At 51.8% G+C, this 27,187-nt stretch overlaps 1 protein-coding gene across 1 annotated transcript; it reads right to left on the bottom strand.

Moving 5' to 3' along the window:
- Nucleotides 1–1,131: 1,131 nt before the first annotated feature.
- On the bottom strand, nt 1,132–11,690 carry LOC105482891 (angiopoietin like 4). Its single transcript, XM_011743376.3, has 7 exons — nt 11,196–11,690; nt 9,787–9,897; nt 9,531–9,648; nt 6,464–6,577; nt 4,294–4,389; nt 3,923–4,204; nt 1,132–1,799 (listed from the first exon to the last, which is right to left on the bottom strand). Exons 1-7 carry the CDS (start codon nt 11,511–11,513, stop codon nt 1,618–1,620), a joined length of 1,221 nt encoding a protein of 406 aa, XP_011741678.1. The 5' UTR covers nt 11,514–11,690; the 3' UTR covers nt 1,132–1,617.
- Nucleotides 11,691–27,187: the final 15,497 nt, after the last annotated feature.

The raw sequence follows: 27,187 nt of genomic DNA, 5'->3' as shown, positions 1-27,187 counted from the left end.
TTCTCCGGCCTCGGCCTCCCGAGTAGCTGGGATTATAGGTGCGCACCACTAGTAGGCCCAGCTGATTTTTGTATTTTTGGTAGAAATGAGGTTTCACCACATTGGCCAGGCTGGTCTCCAACTCCCGACCTCAGGTGATCGCCCTTGTTGGCCTCCCGAAGTGTCAGTATTACAGGCGTGAGCCAAGGCCCTATTGGTTTTTTTTTTTTTTTTTTTTGAGATCAAGCCTTGCTCTGTCACCCAGGCTGGAGTGCAGTGGCATGATCTCTGCTCACTGCAACCTCCGCCTCCTGAGTTCAAACGATTCTCCTGCCTCAGCCTCCTGAGTAGCTGGGATTACAGGCACCCGCTACTACACCTGGCTAATTTTTGTATTTTTAGTAGAGACGGGGTTTTACCATGTTCGTCAGGCTGGTCTGGAACTCCCGACCTCAGGTGATCCACCCGCCTCAACCTCCCAAAGTACTGGGATTACAGGCGTGAGCCACTGTGTCCGGCCCTCATCTTATTTTTTTCTTAAACAAAACCCAGATGTAGAATTAGAGCCTTTAGGGCTGGGTGCAGTGGCGCTCACACCTTTAATCCCAGCACTTTGGGAAGCCAAGGCAGGAAGATCCCTTGAGCCTCGGTGTTTGAGACCAGCCTGGACAACAGAGTGAGACCCTACCTCTATGAAAAAAATTTCTTTTTTTTTGAGATGGATTCTTGCTCTGTTGCCCAGGCTGGAGTGCAGTGGCGCAATCTCGGCTTACTTGCAGCCTTGGCCTCCTTGGCTCAAGTGATTCTTCTGCATCAGCCTCCGGAGTAGCTGGGACTACAGACGTGTACAGACGTGCGCCATCACACCCGGGTAATTTTTGTATTTTTTGTAGAGACGGGGTTTCACCATGTTGGCCAGGCTGGTCTCGAACTCCTGACCTCAAGCAATCTGCCCACCTCGGCCTCACAAAGGGCTGGGATTACAGGCACAAGACACTGTGCCTGGCCCTGGGAACATGTTTACATGGACTTTGTTCACTTTTTAAAACAAACTGAGGGTAAGTTACTAGACGTGTGAACTAAAAAAAAAAAAAAAAAAAAAAAAAAATTGGAAAGAAAAAAAAGAAAACAAACTGAAAACAAAGAACGAAGTGTTCTGAGGTTGCTTTTATTCCAAGAACTCTGTGAACTCCGCCCAGACACGACTGGTGCCTACTTGTGTCCCCAGGGGACCTACACACAACAGCACCCGCACCAGGAGGGCGTTCTTGACTCACGTGAGCCCTGGTCCCCCAGTCAGTCAATGTGACTGAGTCCGCCACTGAGGCCAGCCTGGCCGGCCTCAAGTAGTCCCTCTGAGTCCCCAGCTCCCCGGCCAGCAAGGAGTGAAGCTCCATGCCCCTTGGTCCACGCCTCCAGAGTCTGAGCATATCCTGTAGCCTCGATCTCAGGAGGCAATGCATGTAGCCCCCCTGCACTCAGAAAGGGGGCTTCTCCAGCCATGGTCTTCTTCTCTGTCCACAAGCTTCCAGATGGCCCCTCCTCGGAGCCCCTGCCCGGGCAGGGAGTGGCCACATCCTCGGGCAGAGCCAAGAGTCACCGTCCTTCGTGGGCCTGGGACCAGGCCCAACCAGGAGGCTAGGAGGCTGCCTCTGCCGCCGTGGGCTGGATCAACATGGTGGTGGCCTGCAGCGGGTAGTAGCGGCCCCGCCAGGTCTTCCAGAAGATTCCTTTCTTAAGCTCCTGCCGCTGCTGTGGGATGGAGCGGAAGTACTGGCCATTGAGGTTGGAATGGCTGCAGGTGCCAAACCACCAGCCTCCTGCCGGGGTCAGGGGAGAGGAAACATGGTCAGGTCTTTGAGCCACCAATGGGGCTGAAAGGAGATGGGGATAGGGTTGAGGATGAGGCAGGTTGGGGACCATGATTGGGCTTGGGACTTTACTTTTTTTTTTTTTTTTTGAGATTGGGTCTCACTCTGTCACTCAGGCTTGAGTGCAGTGGTGCAGTCTCAGCTCACTGCAGCCTTGACCTCCTAGGCTCAAGAGATCCTCCCAACTCAGCCTCCCAAGTAGATGGGACCACAGGCTGCACCCTCATGCCCAGCTAGATTTTTGTATTTTTAGTTGAGATGGGATTTCGCCACGTTGCTCAAGCTGGTCTCCTGAGCTCGAGTGATTCACTCGCTTCAGCCTCCCAAAGTGCTGGGAGTACAAGTGTGAGCCACTGTGCCTCACTAATTTTTTTTTTCTTTTTTGTTTTTTGAGACGAAGTCTCACTCTGTTGCCTAAGCTGGAGTGCAGTGGCGTGATCTCGGCTCACTGCAACCTCCACCTCCCAGGTTAAAGTGATTCTGCTGCCTCAGCCTCCCAAGTAGCTGGGACTACAGGCACGTGCCACCACGCCCGGCTAATTTTTGTACTTTTAGTAGAGGGGTTCACTATGTTGGCCTGGCTGGTCTTGAACTCCTGACCTCGTGATCCGCCTGCCTTGGCCTCCCAAAGTGCTGGGATTACAGGCGTGAGCCACCACACCCAGACAACTTTTGTATTTTTTTTTGTAGAGACAGGGTCTCCCTCTATTACCCGGGCTGCTGTCAAACCCCTGGGCTCAAGTGATCCTCCCTCTTTGGTCTCCCAAATCCCTGGGATTACAGGCGTGAAGCCACCACACCCAGCCTCAGCCTTTACTCAAGCCCAGTGGTTGAGGCTGCAATGAGCTATGATCACACCACTGCACTCCATCCTGGGTGACAGAGTGAGACCCTGTTTAAAAAAAAAAAAAAAAAGATTCCTGTGCAGTGGGCACCATTATAAAGATGCTTGTGGCCGGGCAAGGTGGCTCATGCCCATAATCCCAACACATTGGGAGGCCAAGGCAGGCAGATCACTTGACGTCAGGAGTTCAGGACCACTCTGGCCAACATGGTGAAACCCCTTCTCTACTAAAAATACAAAACAATTGCCTGGTGGCAGGTGCCTGTAATCCCAGCTACTCAGGAGGCGGAGGCAAGAGAATCACTTGAACCCAGGAGGCAGAGACTGCAGTGAGCCGAGATCACGTCACTTGCACTCCAGCCTGGGCGACAGAGTGGGACTCCGTCTCAAAAAATAAATGAGGCCGGGCGCGGTGGCTCAAGCCTGTAATCCCAGCACTTTGGGAGGCCGAGGCGGGCGGATCACGAGGTCAGAAGATCGAGACCATCCTGGCGAACATGGTGAAACCCCGTCTCTACTAAAAATACAAAAAACTAGCCAGGCGAGGTGGCGGGCGCCTGAAGTCCCAGCTACTCGGGAGGCTGAGGCAGGAGAATGGCGTAAACCTGGGAGGCGGAGCTTGCAGTGAGGTGAGATCCGGCCACTGCACTCCAGCCCGGGCAACAGAGTGACACTCCGTCTCAAAAAAAATAAAAATAAAATTTAAAAATGAGTAGGCCGGGCACGGTGGCTCACGTCTGTAATCCCAGCACTTTGGGAGGCCGATGCGGGTGGATCACGAGGTCAGGAGATCGAGACCATCTTGGCTAACATGGTGAAACCCCGTCTCTACTAAAAATACAAAAAAATTAGATGGGTCTGGTGGCAGGTGCCTGTAGTCCCAGGTACTCAGGAGGCTGAGGCAGGAGAATGGAGTGAACCCGGGAGGCGGAGCTTGCAGTGAGCCAAGATCATGCCACTGCACTCCAGCCTGGGTGACAGAGTGAGACTCCATCTCAATAAATAAATAAATGAATAAGTAAATAAAAGTAAAAGTGGTCAAGACTCTTTTCAGGATGGGAAAACTGAGGCCAGATAGGCTAAGTTAGTGGCCTAATCACACACACAGCATGTAAGGAAGAGGTGGGGGCAGGAAACAGATGCAATTTGGGGTTGAAGGCAGGACAGAGCAGCAGAAAGATAAGGAGGGAAGCTACTGGCTGGATGTGGCATGGCAGAGCCTGCTCACCAGAGAGGCTCTTGGCGCAGTTCTTGTCCCTGCGGAGGTCGTGATCCTGGTCCCAAGTGGAGAAGGGTACGGAGAGGCCGCTAGGCGGGACGGTGGTGGCACCCAACTGGCTGGCCACGGGCTCGGTGAGCTGCAGGCTGTAAGCCGTGTCCTCGCCACCCAGGTGCACAGAGAACTGCAGCGACTCGGCGTTGCCATCCCAGTCCTGCAGCTGCACGGCCAGGCGGCTGTTGCGGTCCCCTGTGATGCTATGCACCTTCTCCAGGCCCAGCCAGAACTCGCCTGGAGTGGGAGAGGCCACTCAGTGAGGCAAGGCCACTTCTGAGGGTCCCTCTTCCTCCCCTGCCTCTGTACCCGCTAGAAACACCCACCTTGGGGATCCCCAAACCCCGCCTTGTAGGCTTCCCAGGGCCGGTTGAAGTCCACAGAGCCATCGTGGCGCCTCTGAATTACTGTCCAGCCTCCATCTGCCCAGAAAGGTACAAGGTCACCAGGAAGTCCCTCCTCACAGAGGACCCCACTCCCTCATCTGGCTCCCAAGCACCAAACCCCCTCCAAACCCAGGAAGCCAGCAGCTCCCTCACTCATCCCTGGAGGACTCGAGGAGGGTGGGTCAGAGGAAGGAATATTATGGGCTGGCTTTGGGAAGATCTTTGTCCCAAGAACCCAGCAGGGACTGAGCGTGGGAAGGAGTGGGCAGTGGAAATCTGCAAAGCCTCTCTGGGCCAGCTGAACTGGGTCTTCCTCTGCAGTTCTCAACCACAAAACCCCGTGTTGTAATCTCTTGTAATGGAAAGGATTTCTTCTCAATGGAAAAAAAAGCTGCTTTTTTTTTTTTTTTTTTTTGAGACGGAGTCTTGCTCTGTCTCCCAGGCTGGAGTGCAGTGGCCGGATCTCGGCTCACTGCAAGCTCCGCCTCCCGGGTTCACGCCATTCTCCTGCCTCAGCCTCCCGAGTAGCTGGGACTACAGGCACCCGCCACCTCGCCCGGCTAGTTTTTTGTATTTTTTAGTAGAGACGGGGTTTCACCGTGTTAGCCAGGATGGTCTTGATCTCCTGACCTCGTGATCCGCCCGTCTCGGCCTCCCAAAGTGCTGGGATTACAGGCTTGAGCCACCGCGCCCGGCCCTTTTTTTTTTTTTTTTAAGAGATGGAGTCTCACTCTATTATTGCCCAGGCTGGATCGCAGTGCCACAATCTCAGCTCACTGCAACCTCTGCCTTCAGGGCTCAAGTGATTCTTGTGTTTCAGCCCCACAAGCAGCTGGAATCACAGGGACCTGCCACCATGCCCGGCTAATGTTTTGGATGTTGGTAGAAACGGGGTTTCACCATGTTGACCAGTCTGGTCTTGAACTCCTGACCTCAAGTGATTTGCCCGCCTCAGCCTCCCAAAGTGCTGGGATTATAGGTGTAAGTCACCGCGCACTGCGCTCAGCCATTTTTTTTTTTTTTTTTTTTTTTTTTTTTAAGAAACGAGGTTTTGTTGTGTTGCCCAGGTTGGAGTGCGGTGGCTATTCACAAGTGTGATCACAGCTCACTGCAGCCTTTAATTCCTGGGCTCAAGCAACCCTCCTGCCTTGGCCTCCTGAGTAGCTGCGACTACAGGCGTGTGCCACCATGCCCAGCAACGGCTGAATTTTATTTTATTTTATTTTCTCTCTTTTTAATTTTTTTGGTGGGGGGACAGAGTCTCGCTCTGTCGCCCAGGCTGGAGTGTGGTGGCGTGATCTCGGCTCACTGCAACCTCCGCCTCCCCAGTTCAAGTGATTCTCCTGCCTTGGCTTCCTGAGTAGCTGGGATAACAGGCACATGCCACCATGCCTGGTTAATTTTTGTATTTTTAGTGGAGACGGGGTTTCACCATGTTGGTCAGGCTGGTCTCGAACTCCTGACCTTGTGATATGGCCGCCTCAGCCTCCCAAAGTGCTGGGATTACAGGTATGAGCCACTGCGCCTGGCCTTTTTACTTTCACAAAATTTTTTGTAAAGATGAGCTCTCGCTATGTTGTCCAGGCTGGTCTCAAACTTCTGGACTCAAGTCATCCTCCCGCCTCGGCCTCCCAAAGTGGGATTACAGGTGTGAGCCACTACATCCAGACAAGGGCTGCACTTTAAAGAAAAGAGGCTGGGCGCAGTGGCTAATGCCTGTAATCCCAGCATTTTGGGAGGCCGAGGTTGGCAAATCATTTGAGGTCAGGAGTTTGAGACCACCCAGACCAACATGGTGAAACCCCGTATCTACTAAACATACAAAAATTAGCTGGGTGTGGTTGCTGGCACCTGTAGTCTCAGCTACTGGGGAGGCTGAGGCAGGAGAATCTCTTAAGCCTGGGAGGCAGAGGAGCTGAGATCGTGCCATTGCACTCCAGCCTGGGCAACAAGAGTGAAACTCCATCTCAAAAAAAAAAAAAAAAAAAAAAAAACCAGCCTGGGCAACATAGCAAGATCCTGCCTATAATTATTATTATTTTTTTTCAATTTAAAGAAAGACAACAGGGCCTACGGGGAGAGGGGCCCCTGGTGGGCTAGCACACCCTACCTGAGGTCATCTTGCAGTTCACCAAAAATGGCGGAGACCCCTGAGGCTGGATCTCAAATAGTCCACTCTGCCTCTCCCCATCTTCAAACAGCTCCTGGCAATCCCTGGGCAGCCCTGCAGGGAGATAAAGTGGAGAGTTGAAACAGGAGAGCAGCCCCTGGGGTTCTCAGGAGCCAGGCATGTCTGGGGTCTGAGCTGTGGATGACCAGGGAAGTAAAAGGCAAATCTGATCTCATGACCACCCCTCTGCCATCTGCCTAACCTCTTCCATGGCTCCCTGTGTCCTTCCTCAGCATGGTCCACAAGGCACCTGGAGGACCAGCCCCTGTGCCCATCTTCCTCCTGCCATGCTGTACCCACACCCTCTCTGGCACACAGGCCTTCTTCCCACCCTTGTACCACACACCCTTCTGCCATAGGGACTTTGCACATGCTGTTCCCCCTGCTTGGGACTCTCTTTTTTTTTTTTTTTTTGAGACGGAGTCTCGCTCTGTCACCAGTCTGGAGTGCAGTGGCATGATCTTGGCTCACTGCAACCTCCGCCTCCTGGGTCCAAGTGATTCTCCTGCCTCAGCCTCCGGAGCAGCTGGGACTACAGGCACGTGCCACCACCACCACGTCCGACTAATTTTTGTATTATTAGTAGAGATGGGGGTTTCACCATGTTGGCCAGGCTGGTCTCTATCTCCCGACCTCGTGATTCGCCAGCCTCAGCCTCCCAAAGTGCTGGGATTACAGGTGTGAACCACTGCGCCCGGCGGGACTCTTTCCTTACTTCTCTCTCTGATTCCCAGCTTCTGGAAGGATACCTTGCCTTGCCTTGCCTCACTCCCAGACCTGGCCAGACCTCCCCAAATGGGAATTGAGCAAGGACTTCCACTTCTGGACACTGGGGTCATCTAGTGGTCTCTCCTCTGACTGCATGGAGGCTCCGTGAGGCTGGGGACAAGGAGCAGCTCTGCCCACATCCTGGCACCAGCATCCACGCAGGCCCCAGCGCATAGCAGCTGCTCAGTAAAGACTTGATGAATGGGCCGGGCGCAGTGGCTCATGCCTGTAATCCCAGCACTTTGGGAGGCGGGTGGATTGGTCAGGAGTTCGAGACCAGCCTGGTCAACATGGCCAAACCCCATCTCTAGTAAAACATACAAAAATTAGCTGGGTGTGATGGTGGACGCCTGTAATCCCAGCTCCTTGGGAGGCTGAGGCAGGAGAATCGCTTGAACCCGGGAGGCGGAGGTTGCAGTGAACTGAGATCAAGCCATTGCACTCCATCCTGAGTGACAGAGTGAGCCTCTGTCTCAAAAAAAAAAAAAAAAAAAAAAAAAGACTCGGTGAATGAATAAAAATTAGCTGGGCGTGGTAGTGGTAGGTGCCTGTAATCCCAGCTACTTGGGAGGCTGAGGCAGGAGAATCACCTGAACCCAGGGGGAGGCCGAGGTTGCAGTGAGCTGAGATTGCGTCACTGCACTCCAGCCTGGGCAACAGAGCGAGACTCTGTCTCAAAAAACAAACAAAAAAGACTTGATAAATGAATGAATGAATGAATGAATGAGGCAGCAGGTCCAGAGCAAGGAGGAAGAACTGTGTTGACCAGGAGCATCTCAGAGGCTCTGCCTGGGGATCCCAGCTCCTAGAGGGAGAGGAGGCAGGGTTGAGGAGAGAAAGAGGGAGGGAGGAGGGGAGGATGGCCTTGAGCACGTCTGGAGGCTCAGAGGCTCCAGACTGGAAGGAACCGCCCCCCAGCCCAGCTGGAAAAGTAGGGGAAAGGTCGAAATGAGTCTGCATGGTGGGGGTGGGGGCGGGCCCAGTGTGACGAGGAAGACGCTTTCCGGCCCCTCAGGCATCTCCCCTTTCCCCTACTTTCCTCCTATCCAGTAAGGATGGGCACGTGGCCAAATCACCAGTGTGGCTTCCATGAATGCCAGCTGTTTGCCTTCCCAGCTCTGAACTTTCTCCTACTTGGCAGGCCTGAGCCAAGAGTCTGGGAGTCCCGAATCCACAGAACCCCTTCCCCCTACCACTGCATTTCCCAGCCAGGACTTGTGCCTTCCCCCGTCACCCTCCAGAAGCCCCTCATCTTGGGATGGTGGCTTTGGGAGGGTGGACAGGACCCTGACCACGCTGAGGTGCCAGCCTGGCAGGGTTGGGGGTGGGCAGCACGAGGTGGGGAAGGAGCAGGAGCTTGGAGAGGAGAGAACCCTCAGGTCTACAGTGCTAGAAGCCTGCCACTGACCCTAGGGTGTGAGAGGGGGATCCAAACTTTCACCTAGTTGGCTGTGGACAGCCACAGATGCAGGGAAGGACGAGGACCACAGGGAAACTGTGTGGGGCCGTGAGAACCGCGAGTCTGCGTCGGACACACGTGGACATGCTGTGGTTCGAGATGAACAGAGATTTGGGAGTAAAGCACCAATGAACGGAGATTTGGGAGTAAAGCAGCTACAACTTGTGGTGGCAGCAAAAGCCCACTTTCTGCTGCGGGGAGGGGTCTGGCGGGGGCGGGGAGAGAGGAGGAGAACAAGAGAGGGAGGAGGAAGAGGGGTCAGGGACCTGGAGCATTGGATTTGTAAGATGCAAGAGTGTGTGTTTCTGGCCTGGGAGCTGGGGGTTCCCAACCCTGATTCCCACATACCCCAAGACGCCATGGAGGGCCCAAATCTATGAACACTCCTACCTAGCACCGCCTGTTCCATGACACCCTCCTCTAGAAGTTTCTAACCTTCAGGATGGCACCCCAAACCCCATTTCTACCTTCTCCAGCACCCCTGCAGCTCAAGTCCCTCAAGATCTCTCTTTCTCCACCTCTGTTCCAATCAGTGACCAGCAGGGCTTCAGGGACAGCCCACTGGCTTGCAGGGGAGAAGGGTTGGATGGCCTGGCTGGGTCAGGTCAGGGCTGGGGAAGGAGGTGATGCCATCAGCTCTGACCGGGAGACTGGTGAGCCCACAGGGAATCCAGGCCAGGACATCTTCTCCTTAAGGTGGACCTGACAAGGAGAGGACCAGCAATGGCAAGTGGCGGGATGGGGGTAGCCACTGGAGGGCATCGAGGGCCAGACACTCACGGTGCAGGCGGCTGGCATTGTGAGCCGAGTCAACTGGCTGGGCCATCTCGGGCCGCCTCTTTCTTCGGGCAGGCTTGGCCACCTCATGGTCTAGGTGCTTGGGGTCCAGGAGGCCAACCTAGGATGGAATGGGAGGAGGGTATCAGGCCTTGCCTGGCCCCACGTCCCCACCCACAGGTCCTGTGCTCACCACCACCCTCCCCACCTGGGGTCCCAGCTATCAGAGGGACCTTTTCTCCCTTGACCCTAGGGTTACCTGGCTTTGCAGACGCTGAATTCGCAGGTGCTGCTTCTCCAGGTGCCGCTGCTGCTGGGCCACCTTGTGGAAGAGTTGCTGGATCCTGCTGTTCTGAGCCTTGAGTTGTGTCTGGGGAGGGGTGAAAACCTTGGTGAGGACCCAGCTTGCCTTCCCCAACTTCTTCATTCATCCACTCATCCATCCTTCCAAATCTCCATCCGCTGAGGCCAGGCAAGGGAGTCTATCTTTTTTTTTTTTTTTTTCCAAAGGCAGGGTCTCATTCTGTCACCCAGGCTGGACTGCAGTGGTGCTGTCACAGCTCACTGCAGCCTCCAACTCCTGGGGTCAAGTGATCCTCCTGTTTCAGCCTCCCGAGTAGCTGGGACTACAGTCATGCAGCTCTATGCCTGCCTTTTTTTTATTTTTTCAGACAGACTCTCTGTCACCCAGGTTGGAGGGCAGTGGCACAATCTTGGCTCACTGCAACCTCTGCCTCTCAGATTCAAGTGATTCTTGTGCCTCAGCCTCCCAACTAGCTGCGATTACAGGTGCCTGCCACCACGCCTGGCTAATTTTTGTATTTATATTTGTATTTTATTTTATTTATTATTATTATTTGAGACTGAGTCTACCTCTGTCACCCAGGCTGGAGTGCAATGGCAAGATCCCGGCTCACTGCAACCTCTACCTCCTGGGTTCAAGCGATTCTCCTGCCTCAGCCTCCTGAGTCGCTGGGATTACAGGCGCTCACCACCACACCCAGCTAATTTTTGTATTTTTAGTAGAGATGGGGTTTCACTGTGTTGGTCAGGCTGGTCTTGAACTCCTGACCTCAGGTGATCAGCCCGCCTCGGCCTCCCAAAATGCTGGGATTACAAGCGTGAGCCACCGCGCCTGGCCTTATTTTTATTTTATTACTATTATATTTTTGAGAAGAAGTCTTGCTCTGTTGCCTGAAGGCTGAAGTGCAGTGGTGCGATCTTGGCTCACTGCAACCTCCGCCTCCCGGGTTCAAGAGATTTTTCTGCCTCAGCCTCCCAGGTAGCTGGGATTACAGGCATGCGCCATCATGCCCGGCTAATTTTTTGTATTTTTAGTAGAGATGAGGTTTCTCCACGGTGGCCAGGCTAGTCTCGACAGCAGTTGGAGGCTCCGTGAGCCACCGCGCCCAGTCATTTTTTAATTTAATTTATTTATTTATTCTTTTTTTGTGAAGAGACGGGGATCTCGCTATTTTGCTTTAGGTGGTCTTGAACTCCTAGCCTTGAGCGAACCTCCCTCCTCGGCTTCCTAAAAGGGAGCCCATCCCTTGAGGCAGGGGAATCACAGGGAGCCACAGTTGTGCACCCTCCCCCCACTCCTGTCCATACCCTTCCAAGCAAGGAGAGCCAGTAGGGGCACGGAGAACCAGCCCCGGGGGCACATACCTGCAGGCTGTGAAGGACCTCAGGGTCCACCCGGCTCTCAGGGGCTAACGGGAGGGCGGTGGACCCCTCGGTTCCCTGGCAGGCAGACCCGCAAGCGCTGAGGCGCCGCTCCAGCGCGTTCAGCTGGCTGCGGGTGCGCTCCGCGTGTTCGCGCAGCCCCTGGCCTAGCTGCAGGAGTCCGTGCGCCAGGACATTCATCTCGTCCCAGGACGCAAAGCGCGGAGACTTGGACTGCACCGGGCCGCCCTGAGCTCTCAGCAGCACGGCCGTGGCGACGCAGAGCATCAAGGCTGCTCCGGCCGTCGGAGCACCGCGCATCCTCTCACGTAGCCTGGGAGCGGGGATGCGGGGACTCTCGGGGACGCTGGAGTTCCAGGTGCGAGGGTTGGAGACGCGGAGGACCAAGGGGATACCCGCTTGGTTGCAGAAGGCGCTGGAAAGAATCGGATCACAGGGGTGGATCTGCTTAGCTCTGTTTCTCCCCGCTGCGCTCGAGGACCGTGTTTATAAGTTGGGTGCGGAGTGGGCGGAGGAGCCTTGGAGGCGGGGTGCGGGGAGTGGCGGGGGCAGGGCCTGTGGCCGGGGGAGGGGTCCTGTCCTCTGGAGGCCTGGTAGTCTGCGGGCTGGGGGATGTCCTGGGGGTGCAAAACTCTGGCTCTCCCGCCCCGGCTCCAGGCTCAGGCAGGCCTTCCTCTACTAACCGTAGGAGAGGTGACTCTTCTTTCCCCCACGGTGCCCGTCTCTAGGCTGTGGAATTCCAAGCCCCCTATTCCGCCCCTGCCTTGCCCAGTGGCGGAGAGGGCGCACACTGTAGCTGAGACTGGAAGGCAGAAGCAGGGGTAGAGGGCCGGGCGCGGTGGCTCACCCCTGTAAATCCCAACGCTTTGGGAGGCCAAAGTGGGCGGATCACCTGAGGTCAAGACTTCCAGACCAGCCTGGCCAACGTGGTGAAACCCAGTCTCTACTAAAAATACAAAAAAAATTAGCCGGACATGGTGGTGCGCGCATGTAATCCCAGCTACTCGGGAGGCTGAGGCAAGAGAATTGCTTGAATCCGGGGAGGTGGAGGTTGCAGTGCGCCGAGATCGCGTCATTGCACTCCAGCCTGGGTGACAGAGCCAGACTACGTCTCAAAATAATAATAATAATAATAAATAAAAATAAATAAAGAAAGGGAGGGAGGGAGGAAGGAAAGAGAGAGACAGAAAGAGAGAGAGAAAGGGAAAGAAAGAAAGAGAAAAAGAAGAAAGAAAAAGAAAGAGAAAGAAAAAGAAGGGAAGGAGGGAGGGAGGGAGGGAAGGAAAGGAAGGAAGGAAGGAAGGAAGGAAGGAAGGAAGGAAGGAAGGAAGGAAGGAAGGAACGAACGAACGAAGGAAGGAAGGAGAGAAGAGAAAAGAGACTGGGACCGGTGGCTCACGCCTGTAATCCCAGCACTTTGGGAGGCCGAGGTGGGCGGATCACGAGGTCAGGAGATCGAGACCATCCTGGCTAACACGGTGAAACCCCGTCTCTACTAAAAATACAAAAAATTAGCCGGGTGTTGTGGTGGGCGCTTGTAGTCCCAGCTACTCGGGAGGCTGAGGCAGAAGAATGGCGTAAACCCGGGAAGCGGAGCTTGCAGTGAGCTGAGATTCGGCCACTGCACTCCAGCCTGGGGCAACAGAGCGAGACTCCGTCTCAAAAAAAAAAAAAAAAAAGAAAGAAAGAAAAGAAAAGAAAAAAAAAGAGCTGAGTTCAGTAGAGTGGGCGGGAAGCCCGAAACTCACCAAAAGTCCTCGCCTTCCTCGGCTTCGTGAGACCTCCATCCCAAGACCAGGAGAGACTTCTCTGGGCTCGCATGTTCCTTCCCGTGAAAGGATTCATCATCGCAGCTGTGTTATGAGATTCCTTGACTTCCATTTCTCCCCTGAATCCAAAATGATGAGTGCCTTAGCGGCAGACTTGAATCAGGGCCTCACCCCCATGGCTTACCCTCTACGGCCAGGGTCTTCAGTGTCTTGATCTTTGCCTGTAATAAAGCAGGAACTTAGAGAACAGAAAGAGGAGACACAAGGAAAGGAGGAAGCCAGGGCGGTGGCCCATGCCTGTGGTCCCAGCTACTTGGGAGGCTGAGGCGGGAGGCTCACTTGAGCCCAGGAGGCAGAGGCTGCAATGAGCCACAATGGTGCCACTGCACTCCAGCCTGGGCAACAGAGTGAGATCTTGTCTCTAAAAAAGCAATAAAATAAAAGTTTGTGGCCAGATGCGGTGGCTCACACCTGTAATCCCAGCACTTTGGGAGGCCGAGGCAATCGGATCACCTGAGGTCAGGAGTTTGAGACCAGTCTGGCCAACATGGTGAAACCCCGTCTCTACTAAAAAGAAAAAATTAGCCAGGTGTGGTGGCACGTGCTTATAGCTACTCGGGAGACTGTGTCAGGAGAATCGCTTGAACTCAGGAGGCGGAGGTTGCAGTGAGCTGAGATTGCGCCACAGCGCTCCAGCCTGGGTGACAGAGTGAGACTCCGTGTCACCAAAAAAAAAAAGTTTGAGACCTGGAAGACCTTCCTCTTTCTCTCCCTCGTTCATTCATTCACTCACGCACTGAATGAAGGTGCTGCTGCCCTCTCAGCCTAGCCCCTGTATGTTTGAAGTTCCCAGGCAGGTAGAGATACCGCAACACTCTGAGCCTGGGGTAGGGATAGAGTTGGGACAAAGGAAGTACTGAGTGAGGCTAAAGGGCTGGACCACATTCATTCCACAAGGCTAAGTATGCATTCAAACTTGCACCGATCTCCTCTGCCCCTTCCCTACCAGTTCCCCTATATCCTGTCAAGAAGGGGAGGCTGGCACAGAAAACCAGCCTGCCAGGAAGAACCCAGGGCAGGTTGGCTCAGAGCACTGGCAAGGAGAAGGGCATTGACTCAGCAGGGCTCCGAGCCAGCTCATTCTCTGGAATCTGAAACTGCACACCCAAGGGCTGACGTGCAGGCTGCCACTCATACACTTGGCCCTGTCAGCTGGGCCAGATGCCAGGACAGCATATCCCTCCCAGCAGCAGTGGACGGGAAAGGGAGGGAGGAAAACCCCAGTGAGGAGTAGGTTCAGATGGTCACCGTCTGGCCTGTCCACCCCCAAGCCCCCCAGCCTCTCTCTGAGTAAGGGCATAGCTATCCCAGGCTATCCCAGAATGCAAGCTCCTCCTCTTCCCCAGCTTCTTTTGTTTTTTTTTGTTTGTTTGTTTTTGTTTTGTTTTGTTTTGTTTTGTTTTTGAGACGGAGTCTCGCTGTGTCGCCCAGGCTGGAGTGCAGTGGCGTGATCTCGGCTCACTGCAAGCTCCGCCTCCCGGGTTCACGCCATTCTCCTGCCTCAGCCTCCCGAGTAGCTGGGACTACAGGCGCCCACAACCGCGCCCGGCTAATTTTTTGTATTTTTAGTAGAGACGGGGTTTCACTGTGGTCTCGATCTCCTGACCTTGTGATCCGCCCGCCTCGGCCTCCCAAAGTGCTGGGATTACAGGCGTGAGCCACCGCGCCCGGCTTCCCCAGCTTCTTAAACTGAGAGAACTGATCAATTACTTTCCCAACCCGATGACCTTTTCATGATCTGATTTTCAGGGACTTCTTTGGAGCCATGTGTCCCACAGCACAAAACACATCACAGACCCAGGGTCTTAAGGGCACCTGCTGTGAGCAGTCTACAAAAGAGTCTACCCTGTAGCCTTGAGTTGGCTCTAGATTTTATTCTAAAAACTGCTCTTTATTTTTTATTTTATTTATTTATTTATTTTTTTCCCTCTTGTCACCCAGGCTGGAGTGCAATGGCGCAATCTCCGCTCACTGCAACTTCCACCTCCTGGGTTCAAGCGATTCTCCAGCCTAGTGTCCCGAGTAGCTGTGACTACAGGTGTGCACCACCACGCCTGGCTAATTTTTTTGTATTTTTACTACAAACGGTGTTTCACTGTGTTGGCTATGCTGGTCTCAAATTCCTGACCTCAGGTGATCCACCTACCTTGGCCTCCCAACGTGCTGGGATTACAGGTGTGAGCCACTGTGCCTGGCCTGGCCTGGCCTTTTTTTTTTTTAGACAGAGGCTCACTGTCACCCAGGCTGGAGTGCAGTGGTGCAAACTCGGGTCATTGCAACCTCTGCCTTCCAGGATCAAGTGATTCTCGTGCTTCAGCCTCCCAGGTAGCTGGGACTACAGGCACCCACCACCACACCAGCTAATTTTTTGTATTTCAGTAGAGGGGGTGGGGTTTCACCATGTTGCCCAGGCTGGTCTCAAACTCCTAAGCTTAGGCTATCCACCACCTCAGCCTCCCAAAGTGCTAGGATTACAGGCATGAGCCACCACGCCCGGCCCTATTTTATGGTTTTTTTTGAGATGGCTTTCACTCACCCAGGCTGGAGTGCAGTGTCACGATCACAGCTCACCACAACCTCAACCTCCCAGACTCAAGTGATCCTCCCACCTCAGCCTCCCAAGTAGCTGGGACTAAAGGCTTGTGCCACTAGACCTGCCTAATTTCTGTAGATTTTGTAGAGACAGGATTTTGCCATGTTGCCCAGGCTGGTCTCGAACTCCTGAGCTCAAGGGATTCGCTCGCCTTGGCCTCCCAAAGTGCTGGGATTACAGGTATGAGTCACTGTGCCTGACCAAAAACTGAGCTTTAGAATGTGGCCTTTAACCCAGCAAAGACAAGGTCATCCTGATCAATTGTTCTTTGAGTATACTATACACATACTGTGCTGGGGCGATCACGGTGGGCAAGACTAGGTCTCCAATCCCAACGTGTGGGCTACTTTGGCCAACACAGTTAAAAATTGTTAAAATGGGCCGGGCGCGGTGGCTCAAGCCTGTAATCCCAGCACTTTGGGAGGCCGAGACGGGCGGATCACGAGGTCAGGAGATCAAGACCATCCTGGCTAACACGGTGAAACCCCGTCTCTACTGAAAAAATACAAAAAAAAAAAACTAGCCGGGCGAGGTGGCAGGCGCCTGTAGTCCCAGCTACTCGGGAGGCTGAGGCAGGAGAATGGCGTAAACTTGGGCGGCGGAGCTTGCAGTGAGCTGAGATCCGGCCACTGCACTCCAGCTTGGGCGACAGAGCAAGACTCTGTCTCAAAAAAAAAAAAAAAAAAAAAAAAATTGTTAAAATGATCAATTTTATATTATGTGTATTTCTTTTTTTCTTTTTCTTTCTTTTGTTTTTGTTTTTGTTTTTTTGAGACGGAGTCTCACTCTGTCGCCAAGGCTGGAGTGCAGTGGTGAAATCTCTGTTCACTGCAACCTCCACCTCCCAGGTTCAAATGATTCTCCTGCCTCAGCCTCCCGAGTAGCTGGGATTACAGGTGCCCATCACCACCTGGCTAATTTTTGTATTTTAGTAGAGGCGGGGTTTTGACATGTTGTCCAGGCTGCTCTCGAACTCCTGACCTCAGGTGATCCACCCACTTTGGCCTCCCAAAGTGCTGGGATTACAGGTATGAGCCATCGTGCCTGGTCTGTTATGTGCATTTCACTACAAATGTAGATGCCATTAAGCTGGGCAAGGTGGTTCATGCTTGTAATCCCCGTACTTTGGGAGGCCAAGGTGGGAGGGCTGCTTGAGCCCAGGAGTTCAAGATTGGGTAACATGGCAAGACCCCGTCTGTACAAAAAATTTTAAAAATTAGCTGGGGCCAGGCTGGGCGCAGTGGCTCACTCCTGTAATCCCAGCACTTTGGGAGGCCGAAGTGGGCGGATCATGAGGTCAGAAGTTCGAGACCAGCCTGACCAACATGGTGAAACCTCATCTCTACTAAAAATGTAAAAATTAGCCAGGCGTGGAGGCACACGCCTGTAATCCCAGTTACTCTGGAGGCTGGGGCAGGAGAATCGCTTAAACCAGGGAGGCAGAGGATAGAGTCACTGCACTCCAGCCTGGGCGACAGGGCAATACTCCATCTCAAAAAAAAAAAAAAAAAAAAGCCAGGCGCGGTGGCTCAAGCCTGTAATCCCAGCACTTTGGGAGGCCGAGACGGGCGGATCACGAGGTCAGGAGATCAAGACCATCCTGGCTAACACGGTGAAACCCCGTCTCTACTAAAAAATATAAAAAACTAGCCGGGCGTGGTGGCGGGCGCCTGTAGTCCCAGCTACTCGGGAGGCTGAGGCAGGAGAATAGCGTAAACCCGGGAGGCGGAGCTTGCAGTGAGCTGAGATCCGGCCACTGCACTCCAGTCTGGGCGACAGAGCGAGACTCCGTCTCAAAAAAAAAAAAAAAAAAAAAAAAAAAAAGCTAGGGCCCAGCACGGTGGCTCACACCTGTAATCCTAGCACTTTGGGAGGCTAAGGTGGGTGGATCACTTGAGTCCAGGAGTTTGAGACCAGCCTGACAAGCATGGTGAAACCCCTTCTCTACTAAAAATACAAAAATTAGCGGGCATGGTGGTGTGTGGCTGTAATCTCAGCTACTTGGGAGGCTGAGGTAGGAGAATCTCTTGAACCCAGGAGGTGGAGGCTGCAGTGAGCAGAGATCATACCACTGCACTCCAGCCTGGGTGACAGAGCAAGACTCTGTCTCAAAAAAAAAAAAAAAAAAAAAAAAAAAGCAATAGCTAGGTGTGGTGGCACATTCCTTTAGTACCAGCTACTTGGGAGGCTGAGGCGGGAGGATCGTTTGAACCTGGGAAGTCAAGGCTCAAAGCTACAGTGAGCCAAGATTGCACCCCTGCACTCTAGCCTAGGCAACAGAGCAAGACCTTGTATCCAAAAAATAAACACACATAGAGACATAAAATATAAATATATACAATACATACAGAAAGACATACATATGCAATACATATAAACATATATATACATATATGGAGAAAGCCACACTTACATACAGAGAGACACATATATACAACATACACGAACAGGCTGGGCAGGGTGGCTCACACCTGTATTCCTGACACTTTGGGAGACTGAGGTAGAAGGATTACTTAAAGCCAGGGATTTCAGACCAGCCTGGGTAACAAAGTGAGACCCCGTCCCTACAAAAAATAAAAAATTAGGGCTGGGTGCAGCGGCTCATGCCTGTAATCCCAGCACTTTGGGAGGCCAAGGCAGGTGGATCACCTGAGGTCAGGAGTTCAAGACCAGCCTGGCTGACATGGTGAAACCCCATTTCTACTGAAAATACAAAAAAAAAAAAAAAAAAATTAGCCGGACGTGGTGGCATCTGTAATCTCAGCTACTTGGGAGGCTGAGGCAGGAGAATCTCTTTTTTTTTTTTGAGACGGACTCTCGCTGTGTCTCCCAGACTGGAGTGCAGTGGCACAATCTTGGCTCACTGCAAGCTCCACCTCCCAGGTTCACGCCATTCTCCTGCCTCAGCCTCCCGAGTAGCTGGGACTACAGGCGCCCGCCACCACGCCCGGCTAATTTTTTGTATTTTTAGTAGAGAAGGAGTTTCACCGTGTTAGCCAGGATGGTCTCAATCTCCTGACCTCGCGATCCACCCGCCTCGGCCTCCCAAAGTGCTGGGATTACAGGCGTGAGCCACCACGCCCAGCCTGAGAATCTCTTGAACCGGGGAGGCAGAGGTTGCAGTGAGCCAAGATTGTGCCATTGTACTCCAGCCTGGGTGACAAGAGCGAAACTCCGTCTCAAAATAAATAAATAAATATACAGATAAATAAATAAATAATTAGCCAGGTGTGGTGGTGCCTACCTGTACTCCCACACCTACTCGAGGAGGTTGATGCAAAAGGACAACTTAAGCCCAGGAGTTGGAAGCTGCAGTGAGCTATGATCGTACCACTGCACTCCAGTTTGGGCATCAGAGTGAAATTCTTGTCTCCAAAAAAAAAAAGAGGCCAGGTACAGTGGCTCAGGCCTGTAATCCTAGCTCCTCAGGAGGCTGAGGGAGGAGAATCACTTGAACCTGGAAGGCAGAGGTGGCAGTGAGCTGAGACTGCGCCATTGAACTCCAGCCTGGGTGACAGAGCAAGACTCCATCTCAAACAAACAAACAAAACAAGAAACAAAACAACAACACCACACACACACACGTATACGTAATACATAAGTGCATAGATAAAATAAACTCGCATAGAGACGTATGCATATATATTTATATAATACACTCATGGAGGGTGAGATAATACACACTTTTTTGTACATCTTCTTTTTCTGACCCACTTAAGAATATATTGCACACATAATGTGTGCCTTTTGCCCTTTACTAAGAAAAAAAAAAAAGTGTTTATATAACTGTAGTACAGCTAACAATTTCAGGAAATCTGACCCTGACATAGTACTGTTATCTAATCTATGGTCCATATTCCAGTTGCATCAATTGTGTCAAGCATGACCTAAACAGCTGTGGTTTGTGTTTCTGTTTGTTTTGTTTTGGAGACAGGGTCTCACTCTGTCATTTCAGGCTGGAGTGCAGCGGTGTGATTATAACTCACTGCAGCCTCCAACTCCTGGGCTCAAGTGATCCTCCTGCCTTAGCCTCCTGAGCAGCTGGGACTACAGGCACATGCCACCACATCAGGCTAATTTTGGTATTTTTTTGTAGAGACAGGGTTTTGTTACATTGCCCAGGCTGGTCTTGAACTTGAGCTCCTGAACTCGAGCGGTCCTCTGACTCCGGCATCCCAAAGAGCTGGGATTACAGGCATGAGCCACTGTGCCTGGAAATAGCTGATTTTGTTTTGTTTTGTTTTGCTTTGAGACGGAGTCTCGCTCTGTCGCCTAGGCTGGAGTGCAGTGGCCGGATCTCAGCTCACTGCAAGCTCCGCCTCCCGGGTTCACGCCATTCTCCTGCCTCAGCCTCCCGAGTAGCTGGGACTACAGGCGCCCGCCACCTCGCCCGGCTAGTTTTTTGTATTTTTTAGTAGAGACGGGGTTTCACTGTGTTCGCCAGGATGGTCTCGATCTCCTGACCTCGTGATCCACCCGTCTCGGCCTCCCAAAGTGCTGGGATTACAGGCTTGTGCCACTGCGCCCGGCCCTGTTTTGTTTTTTTAAACAAACAAACAACAACAACAACAAAAAAAACCACAATGAAGTCTCCCTTTGTTGCCCAGGCTGGAATGCAGTGGCATGATCTCAGCTCACCACAACCTCAGCCTCCTGGGTTCAAGCGATTCTCCTGCCTCAGCCTCCTGAGTAGCTGTGAATACAGGCACACACCACCATGCCCAGCTAATTTGCGTATTTTTAGTAGAGACAGGGTTTCACTATGTTGGTCAGGCTGGTCTCGAACTCTGACCTCATGATCCGCCTGGATACACTGTAAAGTGCTAGGATTACAGGCATGAGCCACCACACATAGCATCACAGCCATGTTTTTTAATGAGCAGGACCCCATCCAGAATCATCCACTGCATTTATTGTCATGTCCCTTTGGTCCTTTTTTTGTTTTTTTCTGAGACAAGGTCATTGTTATCTTGCCCAGGCTGTTCTCAAACCTCCTGGGCTCAAGCAGTCTTCCTGCCTCAGCCTACTGAGTAACTGGGAATACAGGTGCATTCCCTATACCTGGCAGGGCCCTGATATTTTTTGAAACACGGTTTCGCTTTGTCACCAAGGCTGGAATGCAGTGGTGAGATCACAGCTCACTGCAGCCTTAACCTCCTGGGCTCAAGTGATCCTCCTGTCTCAACCTCCTGAGTAGCTGGGACAACAGGCATAAGCCACTATGCCTGGCCAAACACTGATATTTTTGAGTTATTTGTAGCACGTCCTCCACTTTGCATTTGTCTGATGCTGATGTTTCTTTCCCATAAGGTGCCTGTTAGGTATTTTTGGCAGTGATACTGTGTTCTTCTCAGTGTATGATATCAGGAGGCACATGATATCTGTTTGCTCATTGGCACCATGAATGGTGATCATTTTAACTAAATAAGTTGATTCCTAGATGATCAATGCTGTAATGGGGTAAGCACACAGGCCTGGAAGAGCATAGAAAAGACGTCAATCCCATCAGGTAAGGATTCCTGGAGCAGGGGTCCTAAGACTGAGAGATGCTTGACAGAGTCCTAGACAAAGTGTACAAGAAATAGATGACTCAGGTTCAAGGAAGAGCATGAAAAATTCTTTCTGGTTTGAGACATGCAGGATTCTTCTCAGACAAGCCCACAAGGTTGTTAGGACTATGTAATGGCACATTGTGTCCAGTGACTGGCCTCTACCACCCCCAGAAGCTAACCACAGTGTTTCCTGCCACACTGTACTCACATCCAGGTCACCAAGAAAGGTCAACCCAAGAGCAGGACCTCAAACACTCAGGACAGAAAGGATGACTCAGAATCTGGGCTGGTGCTCAGAAGGGAGTGGGGTTGCCTTTCTTCCCTCCCCCATTAGCCTTTCCCCATAGTTCCTTCCAGTCTGGGAACTTGTGCATTGCAGAGCAAACAGCTGTGAAGTCACTAAGGAAATAATAACTGTAGCAGTGTACATTTATTTAGCACCACCTTTACACCATCAGACACTTGCGTAATCCATTTTATCTCAACCTCAAGTTGGCCCCAGAAAGGAGATAAATTGAGCTTCTGAGACCTTCAGGAATTTGGACAAGTCACGCAGCTCAGAAGGGTCAAGATTTAAATCTAGGCCAGGCGTGGTGGCTCATGTCTGTAATTCCAGCAATTTGGGAGGCTGAGGTGGGCAGATTACCTGAGATCAGGAGTTTGAGACCAGCCAGGCCAACCTGGTGAAACCTTGTCTCTACTAAAAATATAAAATATTAGCTGAGTGTTGTGGTGAGCACTACCTCCCAGCTACTTGGGAGGCTGAGGCAGGAGAATCACTCTAATCTAGGAGTCAGAGGCTGCAATGAGCCAAGATAGCACAACTGCACTCTAGCCTGGGCAACAGAGCCAGACTCCATCTCAAAAAAGAAAAAAAAAAAAAAAAAAAGATTTGAACCTAGTTCTCTTTAGTTCCAAACCTTTGAATCTCTCTCTTTTAATACGGTGGTGGGGGAAGGCACGTGTGGTGGTGGTGGGATGTCTCGCTGTGTTGCCAAGGCTGGATTGGAACTACTGGGCCCAAGAAATCCTCCCATCTCAGCCTGCTCACTAGCTGGAACTACAGGTGCCCAAAACTGTGCCCTCTTTTATTTTATTTTATTTTTTATTTATTTATGTTTTTTTTGAGACGGAGTCTCGTTCTGTCGCCCCTGCTGGAGTGCAGTGGCGCGATCTCGGCTCACTGCCAGCTCCGCCTCCCGGGTTCACGCTATTCTTCTGCCTCAGCCTCCCAAGTAGCTGGGACTACAGGTGCCCACCACCACACCCGGCTAATTTTTTGTATTTTTAATAGAGACGGGGTTTCACCGTGTTAGCCAAGGTGGTCTTGATCTCCTGACCTCGTGATCTGCCCGCCTTGGCCTCCCAAAGTACTGGGATTACAGTCATGAGCCACCTCACCCAGCCGATGTTTTAAAGCTCGTCATTGTTTTGTAATTTACGATTTATTTATTTTATTTTTTATTTATTTATTTTTTTGAGACAGCGTCTTTCTCTGTCACCCAGGCTGGAGTGCAGTGGGGCGATCTCAGCTTACTGCTACCTCTGCCTCCCGGCTTCAAGGGATTCCTATGCCTCAGCCGCCTGAGTAGCTGGGATTACAGGCGCTGGCCACCATGCCCGGCTAATTTTTGTATTTTTAGTAGATGCAGGGTTTCACCATGTTGATCTTGAACTCCTGACCTCCAGTGATCCACCCGCCTCGGACTTCCAAAGTGTTGGGATTATAGACGTGAGCCATCGCGCCCGGCCTATTTTTATTTTTGAGAAATTATTTTTGCAACAATAAGAAAAAGCTAGAGATAGACTCCCCCTGCCGCCCTGAAAATTCCTTCTCTATATATACTGGGTTTGACAACGGCGGACCCCGGGGGATTACCCTAGATAGCACCGCCCTCTGGTGGCGAAACCGAGAGCAGCCGTTCAGGCCGCTCTGACGCGTTCCTTTCCGGCTGATCCCAGGCTCCGGAGAGGGAGCCCAAAGCCGCCGCTGGCAGCTCGTGAAGATTCAGTAAGTCAAGGGGGAAGTGGAGATGATAACGATCATGATGATTTTTGACACAGAGCCTCGCTCTGTCGCCCAGGCTGGAGTACAGTGGCTCGACCTCGGCTCACTGCAACCTACACCTCCTGGGTTCAAGGGATTCTCCTGCCTCTGCCTCCCAAGTAGCTGGGCCTACAGAGGGGCGCCACCACACCCGATTAACTTTTGTATTTTTAGTAGAGACGAGGTTTCACCATGTTGGCCAGGCTGGTCTCAAACTCCTGACCTCAAGTGATCCACCCGCCTCAGCCTCCCAAATTGCTGGGATTATAGGCATGAGCTACTTCACCTGGGTTGAGACAGTCTTGCTCTTGGCCCAGGCTGGAGTGCAGTGGTGTGATCATAGCTTACTGTAGCCTCCAATTCCTGGGCTCAATCAATTCTCCCGTCTCAGGATCCTGAGTAGCTGGGACTATAGGAACATGCTACCATGCCCAGCTAATTTTTAAAAATTTCTGCCGGGCGTGGTGGCTCACGCCTGTAATCCCAGCACGTTGGGAGGTCAAGGCGGGTGGGTCACGAGGTCAGGAGATCGAGACCATCCTGGCTAATATGGTGAAACCCCATCTCTACTAAAAATACAAAAAATTAGCCAGGCATGATGGCAGGTACCTGTAATCCCAGCTACTGGAGAGGCTGAGGCTGAAGAATTGCTTGAACTCGGGAGGCGGAGGTTGCAGTGAGCTGAGATTGCGCCACTGTACTCCACCCTGAGCGACAGAGCGAGACTCTGTCTCAAAAAAAAAAAACAAACATGTTCAGAGACAGGCGCAGTCTCTGGGCAGTTGGGCATTCCAGATGGGGGCAGGGGTGCCTTGGAGTTTCCAAGAGGCCCTCAAAATGGCAAAGGAGCTGAAAGTGGCTCCCAAGGGGTTCACATGCATTCTGGAGTGGCTGGGAACCTCCTTCTCCCTTTCTCTTTTCTTTTCTGACTCAAGCCTCAGCCTGGGACAGGGTGGGACAGAGAAGGGTCACATTTTCTACCATGAACACCCAAGGTATTAAGAATGGGGGGGAGGACGGAAGTTATTTAAGAGGTCTAAAAGCATCTTCCCTCACCCATGCAAGCAAAAATCCTTTTCTTTCTTCCTCTCTTTCTTTCTCTCTCTCTCTGTTTTTACTTTTTCTTTTTCTTTTTTTGAGACGGAGTCTCGCTCTACCGCCCAGGCTGGAGTGCAGTGGCGCAATCTCGGCTTTGCAACCTCCGCCTCCCGGGTTCAAGCAATTCTCCTGCCTTAGCCTCCCTAGTAGCTGGGACTACAGGCGCGTGCCACCACACCCAGTTAATTTTTGTATTTTTAGTAGAGATGGGGTTTCACCATGTTGGCCAGGCTGGTCTTGAATTCCTGACCTCAGGTGATCCACCTGCCTCCGCCTCCTAAAGTGCTGGGATTACAGGCATGAGCCACTGCCCCTGGCCACTTTCTGCATTTTTAAGCATGTGCAGCAAAAATTCAGCACTTTTTCTGGGCCACTGACTTTGTGTCCAGCCCCACTGCTTGGCCTGGGCACACCTGCCAACTCCACATTGGAGTGGTACACACTGTTTCTACAAAGTGACGTCTTTCAGCTACTTCGTGGCTTTTTTTTTTTTTTTTTTTTTTTTTTGAGACGGAGTCTCACGCTGTTGCCCAGGCTGGAGTGCAGTGGCGCAATCTCGGCTCACTGCAAGCTCCGCCTCCCGGGTTCCCGCCATTCTCCTGCCTCAGCCTCCTGAGTAGCTGGGACTACAGGCGCCCGCCACCGCGCCCAGCTAATTTTTTGTATTTTTAGTAGAGACGGGGTTTCACTGTGGTCTCGATCTCCTGACCTTGTGATCCGCCCGCCTCGGCCTCCCAAAGTGCTGGGATTACAGGCTTGAGCCACCGCGCCCGGCCCTTCGTGGCTTTTTGTATATACATACCCTTGATGGCCTGGGCAGTTTCATGAGTGTTCTCAAAGTGGACACGAAGATTTGAACCTCTTGATTTGCATGATTTTGTGGGGTTCTCTGGGTCAAGTGAATAGCGAACCATTTTCCCAGATCACCTCAGGCCGCTTAGGGAAAGAGTATGCATTTGTTTTATGTGGTTTCTTGAATCTGGCTGTGTGTATGCATCTATGGATGCTTTATTTTACAATTTCATATATATATATATATATATATATATATTTTTTTTTTTTTTTTTTTTTGAGACAGAGTTTCGCTCTTGCTGCCCAGGCTGGAGCGCGATGGCGCAATCTTGGCTCACCACAACCTCTGCCTCCCAGGTTCAAGTGATTCTCCTGCCTCAGCCTCCCGAGTAGCTGGCATTACAGGCGTGCACCACCATGCCTGGCTAATTTTGTATTTTTAGTAGAGATGGGGTTTCTCCATATTGGTCAGGCTGGTCTTGAACTCCCGACTTCAGGTGATCTGCCTGCCTCGGCCTCCCAAAGTGCTGGGATTACAGGAGTGAGCTACCGGGCCCGGCCACAATAAAAATATTTTAGAACCGGGTGCAGTGGCTCATGCCTGAAAACTCAGCACTTTGGCAGGCCGAGGCAGGTGGATAATGAGGTCAGGAGATTGAGACCATCCTGGCTAACGCCAGGTGAAACCCCATCTCTACTAAAAATACAAAAATTAGCCGGGTGTGGTGGTGGGTGCCTGTAGTCCCAGCTACTCAGGCGGCTGAGGCAGGAGAATGGCGTGAACCTGGGAGGCGGAACTTGCAGTGAACCGAGATTGTGCCACTGCACTCCAGCCTTGGCAACAGAGTGAGACTCCGTCTCAAAAAAAAAAATGTTTATTTTTTTTTTAAACATTCCAGTGGAGGCTCATGCCTGTTATCCCAGTATTTAGGAAGTTGAGGCAGGAGAATCAGTTGAACCCAGGAATTTGTGAACCCAGCCTGGGCAACATAGAGAGACCCTGTCCCTACAAAAAATGAAAAACCTGCTGGACATGGTAGCACGTGCCTGTAGTCCCATCTACTCGGGAGGCTGAGGTGGGAGGATTGCTTGAGCCTGGGAGTTCAAGGCTGCAGTGAACCGTGGTCTTGCCACAGCACTCCATCCTGGGCAACAGAGTAAAACTCTGTCTCAAAGGAATGAAGAAAAAAATTCTAATGGAGTTTCTGTGGAGAAACTCAACAGAATTCCACAGTTTTAACTGAAAGAATCAACCAACTAAAATAGCCAAGGTTTTTTTTTTTTTTTTTTTTAAGTATCATATATTAAAATACATTTTAAAAATATTACTATATTCTGGCCAGGTGCTATGGCTCACACCTGTGATCCCAGCACTTTGTGAGGCCAAGGCAGGTGGATTACTTGAGCCAAGGAGTTGAAGACCAGCCTGGGCAAAGTAGTAAAAGCCCGTCTCTACTAAAAAAAATTAGCTGGGCGTGGTGTCACACACTTGTAATCCCAGCTACTTGGGAGGCTGAGGCAGGAGGATCACTTTAACCCAGGAGGCGGAGTTTGTAGTGAGCTGAGATATTGTGCCACTGCACTCTAGCCTGGGCAACAGAATGAGACCCTGTCTCAAAAAAAGTAAAAAAAGCATTATTTCAGCAAACATTTATTAAGCATCTACTGTGTGCTAGGGTCACTGGATAAAGCGGTTACCAAAACCAGTTTCCTATTCCCATGGTGCTGACACTTAATTTAGAGACGGAGTCTCACTCTGTCGCCCAGCCTGGAGTACAGTGGCACAACTGTAACCTCTGCCTCCCAGGTTCAAGTGATTCTCCTGCCTCAGCCACCCAAGGAGCTGGGATTACAGGCGTGTGCCACCATGTCCGATTAATTTTTTGTATTTTCTTTTTTTTTTTTTTTGTAGAGACAGTCTCACTCTGTTGCCCAGGCTGGTCTTGAACTCCTGGGCTCAAATGATCCTCCCACCTCAGCTTCAGGAAGTGCTAGGATTACAGGCATGAGCCACCACACCCGGCCTTGGTGCGTATACTTTAGTGAGATAGCAAGCAGATAAA

The sequence above is a fragment of the Macaca nemestrina genome, chromosome 20 (genome assembly GCF_043159975.1).
Source record: "Macaca nemestrina isolate mMacNem1 chromosome 20, mMacNem.hap1, whole genome shotgun sequence".
NCBI lineage: Eukaryota > Metazoa > Chordata > Mammalia > Primates > Cercopithecidae > Macaca > Macaca nemestrina.
The sequence above is the reverse complement of the archived record's forward strand: the minus strand, read 5'-3'. Positions and strand labels throughout refer to the sequence as shown.

What these genes read in the sequence shown, in the direction of transcription:
- LOC105482891 (XM_011743376.3), bottom strand. Translation starts at nt 11,513, where the DNA reads ATGCGCGGTGCTCCGACGGCCGGAGCAGCCTTGATGCTCTGCGTCGCC. An exon ending in TTCAGCGTCTGCAAAGCCAG is followed by an intron (nt 9,649 to 9,786) that starts GTAACCCTAGGG and finishes ATTCCATCCTAG; the next exon opens with GTTGGCCTCCTGGACCCCAA. An exon ending in CAATGCCAGCCGCCTGCACC is followed by an intron (nt 6,578 to 9,530) that starts GTGAGTGTCTGG and finishes ATCTCCCTGCAG; the next exon opens with GGCTGCCCAGGGATTGCCAG.